This window comes from Lepisosteus platostomus, chromosome 21 (assembly GCF_059453375.1).
Source record: "Lepisosteus platostomus isolate fLepPlt1 chromosome 21, fLepPlt1.hap1, whole genome shotgun sequence".
Taxonomy (NCBI): domain Eukaryota; kingdom Metazoa; phylum Chordata; class Actinopteri; order Semionotiformes; family Lepisosteidae; genus Lepisosteus; species Lepisosteus platostomus.
The window spans coordinates 18,159,509-18,173,200 of record NC_142631.1 but is presented as its reverse complement, the minus strand read 5'-3'; the positions used below and the strand labels follow the sequence as shown (position 1 = coordinate 18,173,200).

At 35.9% G+C, this 13,692-nt stretch overlaps 2 protein-coding genes across 6 annotated transcripts in view; one reads left to right on the top strand and one right to left on the bottom strand.

Annotated features, from left to right (window-relative positions):
* The window catches only part of fibcd1b (fibrinogen C domain containing 1b), a 231,184-nt gene extending 220,993 nt beyond the window's left edge, over positions 1–10,191 (bottom strand). For 4 of the 5 annotated variants that reach the window (XM_088615307.1, XM_088615311.1, XM_088615313.1 and 1 more), the window contains exon 1: positions 10,078–10,182. The gene's annotated coding sequence lies outside the window, so the exon portion shown is untranslated. Of the gene's footprint in view, positions 1–10,077 lie in introns of all 5 variants that reach the window. The other variant, XM_088615308.1, reaches the window with a different exon arrangement.
* lamc3 (laminin, gamma 3) overlaps positions 2,912–13,692 on the top strand; it is a 76,459-nt gene continuing 65,678 nt past the window's right edge. Inside the window, exon 1 of the mRNA XM_088615305.1 lies at positions 2,912–3,454. Coding sequence (XP_088471431.1) covers positions 3,091–3,454 — 364 coding nt within the window. The 5' untranslated portion in view covers positions 2,912–3,090. The remainder of the gene's footprint in view (positions 3,455–13,692) is intronic.

The following is a 13,692-nucleotide window of genomic DNA, read 5'->3' as shown; positions in this document are numbered from 1 at the left end:
ATGAAAACCAGAGATACTCAGTTCACCATAACTAGGACTGGAGAGCCCAGCTCTACGGTAAAATAGCAACCAAGAACAATCAAATCAGGAACAGCTGAATGCCATTCTCATAGTGGAGTTCTCCAAGACAAGGTACATACGATCCCACTTTTTCAAATTCAATGTTTTCAATCCTAGAAAAGCATTTCTAAGACTGAAGGCTAACCTTCTTTAACACATCGCAACCAAAAAGGAAAAAAAAAACAACGAAAAATAAATATCCTCTAACCTGTCTTAATCTTCTCCTCTCTGTAGTGCATAACAAAAGTGTTGAAGTTCTTGCACCAGGGCAAATCTATCCTCTCCTCAAGAGCTCTTCCAAGCAGACAGTTTTAAAAGGTTTTTGCAGGTGAGAGACAGGGCATGACCTGTTTTATGTGAAGAAAAGAAGCCACATTTGCTCAGACAACAGCACTTAATTTCCTCATGATCAGGGAGTGAAAGAAAACAGGTGAACACACCAAAAAACACAAAACAAGCAAAATTAAATCAACACCAAATCAAAATGGATAAAGCAAAACACAAAACACTCAGAGCTAAAAATGGAAATGGAAAAATTAATACAAGAATAAATGTGCACAGATAATTAACTTAATTAATGAAACATTAAAAGAAACTAGCAGCTACTATCAGTTAGAGCTATACATGTCACAAGGCTGACCTTTTGCAATTATTGTTTTTTTGTAGCCTACAGTACATACTGTATTGACAAACTGACAATATTTAAACAGGAACCTTATGTGTAAAATAAAAAAAACTAAATATCGGCTTTAGGATAAGTATTATAGTAATAGTGTAAAAAATACTACTGTAGTATTTTTTTTCATTTCCTCAAGGCTAATGACAATTTTTCAGAATGTTGATTTACCTCTTGAATAATTGTAATGTACTGAAATACTATAGAAATGCATAGTCAACACATTATTCGATGATAACATTTTAACCTGTTTGACTGTGATATTATGCAATTACCCCGCTAAACATACTCTAGACTAGATCGCATTTGTGCTTGGTCCTATTTAACCCTTTGGAAATAAAATGCAAATCATACAGAAGGTTTGGCAAGAAATCTGTGCTTGTGAGTTTGTACATGCAAAAATTATGTGTAGGCATAAAGGCACACAGGGTGAGCAGATTTAATCATACTGCGGTGATTTCACCTCTCGGAAGGGAACATGCTCTGGGAATGTTGCCGATAGGGATGTCATAATGTGAGGCCTCTGTGACATTTCACATTCATCCACTTCGCATTAGCAGGTTCCAGCAGGAGTGCCAGCTGAAATGTCAATGATTAACCCCGACTCAAACAGACATCACATTCAGACGAAAATTAACTTACAGGAATCACTTCTGCGCCACAATAACCACAACTGTCAAATACAACAGAGCTTCGTGAAAGACCCATAAAATGGAGCTCAGCCAACACATGACTTGGGAAGACCACTGTCTGATGCAGGCACCCTGTGATGGTAACGTTATGGCTCAAGGCCTCAAACACCACAACTGCTGCTTGTGCATCAATATGAACAAACTCCTGGGTACAAACCAAAATTGTTTTGTGATGAATCCCAATCCTGTTCCTGTCTCTTATTTTGGGGTGGCAGAGATTTTTCACACAGCCAATATTAATACAGCCAACCTTATCTATCCATCTATTTTCTAACCTTTCTTCTAACATCTTTTCTAGTTCACTTCGCTCTCAGACGACATATAGCTTCTGTCATATTCATTGCCTTTAAAATACACAATCCACTAAACCACTACAGTATATAACTGCTTCTTCCAATTCAGGGTAGCAGGGGGAGCTGGAGCCTATCCTGACAAGCAGCGGGTGCGAGGCAGGGTACCCCCTGGATGGGACATCAGTCCATTGAAGCACATACTGTACACAGACACACAAACAGTCAGGGAGCCTTAGAATTTTATTGCTGTACCTGTAAAACGGCTCCCTGGATATTTTACAAAGGGAATTCAGGAATTAAGGTAAAATAAAACAATAACACTGATGGAATTAAGGGATTTAGAATTTTTCAAATTAAATTAAATACAAATTACTCATTTAGTCAACACAAACTGAATGCTTCAACTACAGTGAAAAAAGCTTCTTTCGATGTTGTAGGGCACATTAATTTCTTCAGCCAATTCTTGTTAAAGTTGGCATTCATTTCTAAACTATTGATAAACAGTAACAGGTATGAAATTGAGGTTTTGCTTGATCTTCTCTTTAGTGTGTCTTCCATTACAACAAACAAAGATTCTTATTTTTTAATTGTGCCATCAGATATATAAAACAGGATAAACAGCATAGCCTCAACCACTGTCAGTAAATATGCTTCACAGAATGAGCTCATTTTTTCCACTTTAACAAGGTTTAAAGTTGTAAATAAAAACAAAATTGAGATCCTCCTAAATCACTATTGCAAATCCTCTTGATAATCAAGCCATGTCCTGCAAATCTAATTATATTTTATATTATACTTTGCGACTCTATTAAAGGAATGCCGAGGTTTGTGCTATTAATTTAACAAGAGGTTACAGGAATAAACTTTGTCATTTTGTCATCTATGCAGTCTAAAAACATCACAGGAAAATAAAGCAGGGAAATAAAATGTAAAGAATAAATTATGAAAGCCAATGAAGCTATTAGGAATAAAAACACAAAAATATACTTTATTGCAGACTCTACTATTACGCTGGAGTGCTGTGCCAGATGTACTGTACAGTATATGCAGAAAACACATTATAACACACAGCAAATAAATAAGATAAAAAACAGAGGGAATCTCTTGAAAGTATCTTGATTTGCTTTCCACACATCCCTTTACTTAAGGTACAGGACAGAAGAATGGACATCTGAATGCAGTTTCCGTTTCATCCAGAAGATGGCAAAAGCTTGGTGCTTTTCTGCCTTCCTTCCCCCCCGTCTTTGATGTCAAACTCAGCCAAAGTAACTCACTAAGTTTGAACCGAGGGAGAGCACGTGGCAGAGTGCAGGGTGCACAGACCGGCGAGCAAGGCAGAACAAGACTGAGTGGCAGACGGTGCTCCATCATGGGCAAAGCAGTTTTCTGGCTCCTGCTCCTCACGCTGCCTCCCCGCCTGGTTTCAGGGGGCATGGACTCCTGCTATGACACCCACGGCGCTCCGCACCGATGCCTGCCCAAGTTCGAGAATGCAGCTTTCAACAAAACTGTGCTTGTATCCAATGTGTGTGGCTCTCCGCCAGAGGACTTCTGCATGCAGGCTGGCTCCACCAAGTCATGCCATCACTGCGATTCCATGGACCCCCTCCAACATCACAATGCCACCTACCTGACAGACTTCCACAGCGAGGAAGAGCCAAGCTGGTGGCAGAGCCAGTCAATGTTTTACGGGATCCAGTATCCTACATCTGTGAACTTAACTCTACACTTGGGTAAGAGCTTTTTTTTTCTTTTTTTTTTTTTTTTTTTACTTTTAAAGAGCCTTTCCCTGTTGATGTGATCTTCCACACTTTTACTGTGACTTGACCCACTTTTCAGGCAAGCAAACAAGACTTGCAGTGCATGCCAGTTTGATCTATTTCATTTTAAAAACTGTAGGTTCTTGTACAAACACTACTGATGGTGCAAAGGAATTGCTTGCAATTTAGATTCTATATATATATATTAACTGCCCACATCTGCCCATGCAAATGAGCACAAAGTAGTACCACCTGGGGCCAACATCCGTATATCCCGCAGTTTTTAGAACATGGAGCTTTATCTGTTACTGCTTCTTCTATCTGTTACAGTAAAGTAACATTCTGTAAAGAGCTGAGCACATCCTCTTCCACATCAGAGTACAGCAGAGGTTTCCAAATCCTGAAACTGTTTATTCTGATGTATTTGACTCTGGAACTTTTCAGATGAGATGTGAAAGTTCATACAGAAGGAGATCTCCAGCACATACTGTAACTGCTCTTTTGAAAACGGGCTTTGGTGTTTTGTTATTTAATGCTCTGGTAATTGTATATAAAACCACATTACTCCAGATATTGCTTAAAGCCATATTGTTCAGATAATTGCAGGCATATATCAAAAGGATTCTTTCAGGAACTTTTTTATTGAAAACTGCACTGAACTAGGTACTTTTATAACTGCAGATATTTCTTCCAGCTTCCCGAACAGTATGAATTGAAATCTGTCACAGTTTACGGAGGCAGTCATTATTTTGGTAAAGTCTCATGATTACTTAAGCTTTGATTTAGTAGAATTGAAATTTTCAAATTATTTTCAAATGCAGAGCATGTGTATGAAAGGCATAAATGTTAGGAGTAAGTTTTAAACCTGAATATTTCCAGATCTTGTTCTTGTAAGGGTGTTGTGTTCTTCTGTACTGTAGGTGTCCCTTGTTCCTATTGATTGCAGCTTTTGTAGTTACAGTAGTTAAGACAAGGCGTTGGCTATGTTTGCACCAGATTCCATAGCATCAAGCAATGACAGTGAGTTCTGCTGAAAATCTCTAGTCAGTAGGTTATTTTCAATTCATCGGTTGCAATACACAATATGGTGAATAAAGAGTTAAACTACAAAGACAAGCCTTGCATCTTTACTGCAAATTACAAAGTAAAGACTCATTTTTAAAATAAATAAGATTAATCTTTTTTGATTCTCCTAAGCGATGCATTATTTTAAGTCAAGTCTGTCATCCCTAAAGCCTGTTCACCTTTATAACAGAGTTTGCCAGCAGATGCCAAAGGAGAGAGAACAGACAATAGGCACTGCCCCACTAAAGCTGTCCTACCTCCCACCAACCCAAAAACATCCACTGGAACTTGAAAAAACAGGACATTGAAAATCCTGCCAGGAATCTTGACTGCTCCAGCAAACCCTAATATAGAGTTTTATTGGAGACCAAAATATGTATACAGAACAGGTAATTGTATCTCCTGTAAAGTTGCTTGGAAAAAGTCATAAGACTAATTAGTAATCTATTTGCAGCAGTGTTTCCATTTCTTCAGAGCAATCACTACTACAATAATCTGTTTCACAACACTTCTATCCATTTTCTTCCTGTTTTGATATTGCTCCTGATAATTTTATTTTAACAGTTTACTTGGATATTAATACAATTGACTAATAGTCATTCAATTCAATGAAACAATCACTAACTGGGTAAGAGCCAAGAACAGTTTTCACCCTACTCATTACAGTTAAATCATCTTAAGTGAGATACCTACCTGCATGGATACTGTACAGAAGGCAATGGTCTAACCCAGAGAAAATAAAGTTGATAATGCACTCCATAGAACTCTACATGAATCAAAGGAAAAGCATTAACCCCATCAGTTGTAGTTGTATCATTTGAATATACAATACACGTTCTTTGGTCCTTGTTGAGAAAGAATACTTCAGAGACACAGAAGGATTAACCCTGAAACTCCATAATAATAACTGTAGATATGCGAGACATGCATATAACTATTTCATGGAAACAAATAGCAGTTTTGTGTCCATTTGTTGAGTCTCCTTTTTCCATTGATGCAATATATTGTTCACTTTGAAAAGGTCTTGCTTTTTTCAACAAATGTCAGAAACATATTCGTAGAAAATCAGTGCCACGTTTGTTTTTGCAAATAACAAGCAAGGAATCCTCAAATGAGAGGTTGGCAGGAAGACTGCAGAGTATTTTCAACAATATTAATAGAAATAATAATAATAATAATAATAATAATAATAATAATAATAATAATATCACTTTATTAACCCTTTACAATTTCTTGCATTAGGAATTATCTTTTCGCATACCCCAGCTTGCTCTCCATGAGACACACAGACACAGACAGGGAGAGAAACTTGGGGTCAGAGCGCAGGGTCAGACATTGTACGGCGCTCCTGGAGCAGTTGGGGTTAAGGGCCTTGCTCAGACTTCCCCATACAAAAATACAGATAAAAAAGATCAAACCTTTTCTACCACATTCTATGAAAAACACATAGTGTGAGGATCTAGTCTAATTATAACATGCTGGCACACTTCTTGTTGTAATTTAAATACTTGGTTAAGCTTCAAAGACAAACTGCACGGAAGGCATAGTATGAAAGTTAAACATTTTTTTTGCATTATTTTCCAAACATGGAGTGTTACAGGGTTTAAAAAAAATGCAGACATTTCCTAGGCTGCTACTAATAAAAACATACAAGCACAACCTTCATCTATCTGTGCTTATACAGTGCAAGAGCATGGGATGTTTGTGACAGCAGTTACATGCATTTATAACAGTTGATGCGGACCACAGTTATCAACCAGCAAGAAGCTATAGCCTAAGACTGAAAGTCTTTTAAATCTGATGAATTTGTTGAAAAGAAGTCAACAAAATGGCAATGTCATGCAGATGATGAGTATGGCCTTCTTCAGTTATGATATTAAAGCTGTTTTCGAAGTATCAACAGAGTAAAGAATTTGAAACTACACCATATTTATGGATATACACATGGCATTTTTCTAAAAGATGTTAGTCTCCCTAAATCTCTGGCTGTCTCGTTTGAAAAACGTCTCCCTAAATCTGTGAATTCCCTAATCTTCTTAAATGTATATATTTTTGTGCTGTCTATCATATCTTTCCAGATGATGGGTCCTCCATTAGCTCATTACCAAGGCAGCTGAATTGAATTTCTCGATCCCTATCCAGTCCACTATTCTCAACCTCCCGTTTAATCTTAAACTCATTGGAATTCTGTGGGATTAACATCATTTTCTTATTTGACTACTGTAGTCAGTACTGTAGTTTCTGTACACTATTTATAGTGTGCACAGAAAGGCTATAGCAGTAACATCAACACCTGATAATCACTGTTGTTCAAAAACTCAATGTCTAAATGAATGGATGGAGAGCCAGTTAATTGTTTTAGGCCATCTCTGGCTTTTATACACATCAGAGGGCTTGTAGGTTTATGGGATCTTCTTTTTCATTGTTTCCAGCTGTGAGGCTATTGGGCTCTTCCTGAAGATTGTATATTCTTTCTTCTCCAAATGAAACATCAGTTCACAGTGGGTACTGTTTTCAAACATACTAAAGAAATGACACAGATTGGTCTCAAACAGTCAAGTATGTGGAGGAAAAAAAACAAAAACAAAGAGCCCTGTGTGGTCTAGCCAATGGAAATTAGGGTCAGACATTTCCCAGACACATGCAAGGAGACTTCCATCTGTTTTCAATTCTTCAAGATTAAACAAAGTTTCCTGTCTGGGATGAACAAAATACTTAAAACAAAAGCATTTCTTTTTAAAAAGGCAATAGAATGTGTTCCTGGAAATAGACTGACGCAGTGGCACGAGGGTACTAAAGGTGTTTGTTTGTGATGACAGTCCACTCAGCAAAATATACCATAGGCGCTGTAGAGTATCAGTGTTTGATCAATTTTTACCATTCTAACTTCTACTGTCACAACTCTACATCATAGTCTACATCGTTATCGTATCACTTCCTAAGAAGCAATATATTTGTTGCTCATGTAAGATGGTTTTTAATGCAAATCTGAGCTGAAAGTGAGTTACTGAGATAAAAACCTCCTGGACTGACAAACACATTCTGAGACCTTAAATCAGAATGCCCTTTTTCAACGTAATGGGTTTGGCTCTGTTCAAGACTGCAGTTTTGTTGTTGCTTCAATATGATTGCAGTTCAAATTGAAGGTCTTACTGTGCATACTACACTCAGATAAAAACTACAGGCCTAGGAAAATATCTGGTTTAGACTTGTTTTATACTGAATTTATTGCAGAATAGTTTTGCATTTCTGAGGTCATTCTTAAGTTAATTACAGCAGCACCTTAACTATAGTTTCAGAGGAAATTATTTTTCATATAATATTTTATACCTGAGGTTGACAGTCATGTACTGTAGAAAATTGAATTCAATAGTGTGAAGTCAGGCAATGTCTACGGGGGACTGAGTTTTACAGAAACTAACTAAATTTCCTTGATTCAACTCAGACTTGAACTCGGTTTGCCAACAATGAAAAGCTCCAAAGGCATGTAAATTAGTCTCCCGCACAACCAAGTTCCCACCAAATATTAAAGGGCTTTAATTGCAACAGAAAAATGATTCTTTAGACCACAGTACATATGACAGCTTACAAATTTGAGGAAGCTATTCAGCTCATCATGTTTCTACGGTACTTAGCAGCTTATTGATTCATGAAGCTCAGCCCTTTCTTGAAATATCCTAATGGATCTGTATCCATAGACTTTTTAAGTTGCTCCTTTCATTTCCCACTGTTCAGTTAAACAGCTGCCTTTTCATTAGCTTGTTGCTTTGTAGAGAAGTGGCATTTAGAGTTAACTTAATATATTATTAGTCTCTTTTAGATTTTTGAAGAGTTAAGCCTTTAAGAATGCTCGACTTGGTAAATTTACTATTCCTTTGCTGTTAAATGTTTCTAAGGAAAGTTTACTAAGGTACAAAACAGTCTAGTATAATAAAGAATACTGATGTTCATTGAAGATAAAACCACGTCAAAACTAGGGTTAAGCAGTAAAGCCACAGTAAGACTACGGCAGAAATGTGAAAATCCTATCATGTATCAGCTTTCATGCAGAGCACAAATGTTGCAATCATGAAAAAAACAGTATTGTATTAAGAGCCAAGATGTTAAAAGTGAAGATATCCAAAATATTTACAATAAACAACTGGGCTTAATCAAGGATTATCTGTGCTTGTAAAATTGTGTTTAGTTGCCTACAAGTGAGGATTATCCCATCTGTGCCTTGAGTAGAATGATCAAAAAGGCCTACAGTTTCTGCCAAAGTTAAGATTCTACATCATAAATAGATTACAAGTATTGAATAAAAACCAGCTGTCTTTCACATGATACAATAGCACTGTAAACCTTTTTTTCAGGTTAGTAAAACACAAACATCATAATACTTGAATATTCTGGTTAAGTCTGCTGTAAATGTACATTAAAAGCAGAAACTAGTGATTGGAGCATTTAATATTAATTAGACATACTGTAACAATTCAACACTACACAGTCAAAAATACACAGAAGGTTTTACATGAAAATGTTTTCTCAAAATATTTTCAATGGGGATACCTCAATGCATGCAATATTAAAGTCAATGCCTCCTTTATAACGGTATAAGGCACATTACCAGATGAGAAACAGCATGAAAGTTAGATAAATGTGGTACTGTAGCACATTAATATAAGGCGTGATAAAAAAAACAAGTAGAAGAATTACAGGATGCCTTTGGCGATTACTGAATAACAGGTGTGAGAATTATTATTTCACTTTTGATTGTTCAAAATTGTACATTTAAAGAAAAGTAATATTTGGAGGTGAATTGTGTACTTTAACTGTAACAAAAGCACAGAACTCTCTCCTATGCATAGATACTGTACAGCAGGAACTGTAGTTCCTCTGTTCTCTTTGTGATTTGGCTTTAAGGCTACAGTCCCTCTCAAAATAAAAGAAATCTCCTTCTCTTGCCTGGCCTACACTAAGTGAGAGAAGTGCAGGTTTTTCATGCTTAGTGATGGGTCCTGCTGACCTCACTGACTTTATAAGTGAGTGTTTTATGAGCTTACACTTATTTATTCATTTCTGTTTGTAAGTTTCTAAGTTTAATTTCCCACAGAGCAAAAACAAAATGTTTTTTACAAAATGAAGTATGGTGTTGATAGATTTCAGAAACTTCCCAAGACAAGTCATTTTACTTTGAATTTTTTTTAAATGGACATACCTATTATACTGTATTAAATGTGACAAAGTCACAGGTAAAGTCGGCCACAACATTATATAAGTATAAAAAGGGAACTTTAAATATGCTGTTGCTTAACAATACAATTAATGTAAAACAAAAAATGTATTGATCTGTTCTAGGGTCTCTTTCCTTTGCACATACTTCTAACAGAAAGGGGAGCAAAAAATATTTTTGCTAATGTGGAGTTAATACAAGCAAGATATCACAACTGAAAGGTACACAGTAAAGGGGAGATGAGCAGTTTGTGTGTCTTTCACAGTTTAACAAAACCTAACCAAAGTTCTTTTAAGGTGCAAAATAAAAAACTTCTTACCTGAACTGGAGCAACAGTTTGCTGACATCTAGGTGAGGTTTTGAAGAAGAAAATTTGAAACAAACACTACTTGGGGTCAAAAGGGTTTGATACCTGTTTCTGAATCCTGCTTCTCGGGCGGAAGATACCACTATAGGCTGAGGGGTGGAAGAAAAGAGTCAAAAAACATTATTGAAGGATTCATTTAATGAAAGATAAATCGTTGAAAATATATTTTATTTATATATAATATTTATATAATATTAAAATATTAATTACATTGTTATACAATTAAAATTGATAGTATTTTATGTTTAAAACATTTAAACCCTAACCGTTATTCCCATTAAGCTAAGGAAGTGGGAAATTCCAGAAAAGGGTGTGTCAATAGAGGAAGAGGCTGCATTTCATGGTGACTTTATTTGTGGAAGCAAAATAGAGATGAACAATTTCATGGTTGCTCTACATTAAAATATATTTTCTTAATTTCTTAATAGACACTGTAAAATTACAATGTTTAGATTATTGACTCTTTTAGTATTATGTTGTTTCCTGATTACTTGAAATTATAATCACATTACAATTAGCTAAATTGAATTGGTTTATCAGAAAGATAATGGTGTTCTACATGCTGTGTTGTTGCTCCAGTTATTACTCACAAGTTCAAAAAATGAAATGTACTGTATCCTGTTAGATCACAAGATTGTAATCTCAGACATTGCAAAGCTAAGAAGTATTTTTGTAGAGATTAAGTACCTTCTGTGTTTTGGTAAATATTTTGGTTAGTACTTTATGTTTGAGCACTTTTACAACAAAAACAACTTCTGAAATGTCAAAATCTGACACCTGTGGTTTTATCTATTTATGTAGGAGAATATGATATTTAACTCGTGTCCATGTGGCCTGAAAATATTCTCAGTGAGATGGAAAGAGATAATGTGGCTCCTAGAAATGATTATTGCTTCTGTAGCATTAAAAAATCATTAACCCAGCTCAATATACAGTAAGCAATTTTCCACATTAAAACCTGTAAAATGTTGGTGTTATTTTATTCCATTAAATCTACAGGGTTGAAGAGGTGATCAAGAACAAGGAAAATGACATCAGAAACCTAACAACTTCACGGACGTTTAGCTGACAATTTTCAAACCAGGCACCAGCATTTACAGTTAAATAGTCTACATAGAATATTGGCATCTGAACTAATATTTATGTGGCCTTCATCATGTTGTGTATAGTAGGTGAATCTCAAAGGTATTTGTGAGCAGTGTATTGAGGCACACTTTAAAGCATGAAACGTATTGTGTGCTTAACTTGCAGCCAACTATATTACGAGTTGAGTCGTGTTTAGATATGGTTCTTTTTTGGGTTCAAACACAATACAACAATATTTTTTTTATTTTGAAGCTTGCTGCCAATTTGAATTCTATTCTTGGTGTTCTATCAGCTAGATCTTTCTGCTGAGTTTACAAAAACAATGAATTTTAAAAAAAGTAGGAGCCAATTTGGTTCTATTACAATATATACTGTACAACTTGGAAGGTAAGATAAAATGGATGTCATCTGAGTCCACACTGAAACAGGGATCAGAGCAGCGTTACTCTGAGCACAGTGGTGTGCCTTTAGACATTAACAGGTATGCCCTGGGATTTTGGAAAAGCCACATATGAGCAAAATGGAGCCATTAAACAGACGGAAGAAGATCAAATTGTAATCTTATACTTCTTATACATTCGCTTAAATAGGAATATTTCATCTGCTGAGCCCTCATTAAAACACATCTTTTCTCACACCCCTCTGTCCACCACATCTTTACCTTTGCTGCAGCCTCCCTCGCTAATTCCTTTGCAAGCAAGGGTGTTTTTTTCATGGCCTTACAGCCAGGATCGCCATTTCCTTGCCAAGCAAGTTAACACCAAATTGTTATCAGTTCCTACTAGGACCTTAAGGTGAATTCGGATTAAACATTGAAATACATTACAGTCTTGTTTGTAATCCATGTGTATGTGGAGAGGTGGGCAGTGTAACACAACTTTTTATTTTACCTAACTGTGCTATCAGATGGAGAAAGTTGAGAAACTCTGGGTCAGAGGACACAAGTCACAATTTAAAAGAAGTACATTAACAACCAGAAAATGGAAACCCTTCTTCAGGCTTCACACAGTGTTATATATCAGATATTCAGTAGGAGGTCAAATGCCAGTCTCACAATTCCACACACCTGAATACAAATACTCGCTGGCTGCCCACAATTCTGTCTTCCCTGTCTGCACCCCAGCTTCACACCTGCAGCTGTCTCTCTGGATCATTCCTCATAACTGAGAGGGTTGTGACAGCCAGGTGACTTGAAGCCATTGTATTATGTACTGTAAGCTGTATCTTTACATTCAGCGGCTCATTTTGTCTCCATTAGAATTTGACCAAGGTTCTGAAAGAGCTCTATGAGTCTATTTGCTTATGTTGCTGAAAGCATTTCTCAGGGATCCGTCAGACTGGAATCCTTACCTTTTCAGATGTTCTTAGTGATTTCTAGCCTGGAGCATCGCGAACTATGGGAACCCAGAATAAACAATGCTCCTTTTTTCTGTAATTTTTAACATCAAGCCAAATACTGTACACCCTGTATCACCAATGCCTTAGAGTGCACGTGAGTTTCAGACAGAAAATTAGTTCCTGTCAGTTGGAGATTCTTAAAGAAAGCACAAAAATATTACTGCTTCCTTAAGAGGGTGAGTTTAGGAATGCATATTGTGCTAAAACGCAAATTATTGTTGGAACTTTCAATATGCAGAATATGGAAGTCTACACCTCTAACAGTGAAATTGATTTATCTGCAACTTGTCTGATTCCTTTAAGGGGGTAAAAATATAAAATCAAATTGCTTTAAACAATAACTGTATTTATATTGATTTCCATCTAGTTGACCAAGAGCACTGACATTCAAAATCCAAAAAAGCCACCAAGAAATTAAACATTTTATACACACAATTTTTAGTTATAATACTTAAGTTTGATTTAAAGTTATCCTTCATTTTAAAACACTGGCATATTAAAGATTATGTGGATGATTTTTAAATAGAGTCCAATAAGGTTAGCCCCTGATGCCATAATTAAATTTCCTAGTTAATAAAAAATGTCCAGCCCAACTAAATCCCTTTTTCTCTAGTTAATTTAATTTTGCAAAAGTCTTCTCTTTCCTCACAGCTCCCACAAGACATCTTGAGTAAAGAGATATTGGATCTCAGTGGAATTATTGAGCACAAACATGTTTCCGTTGGTATAAGTGCAAAAGATAAAAGTTCAAGGCCTTTAATAATGAACTTTTCATTACATAAATGTAAAAGTATATGTTGTAAATTAATATATAGGTACAGTGGAACTAAAGGTATAAAGTGAAAGACTAAACTGAAATCTCAGTGCAAGCAGGGTAAAAATCTATGTGAGTCCAGGAATTACAGTTTAGATATTTGATCAGTTAAACAGGCAAGAAAAGCTATGATAGAACAAAAATATGAAACATCTGTCTGAAAATAATAGGGCATTATTGTAGTGGTTGTCTACTTGATTTCCTTAAAACTCAGTAGTAATGAAAATACTATTATCTACCAAAACCTCAAAGCTCATCTTTTATTATTC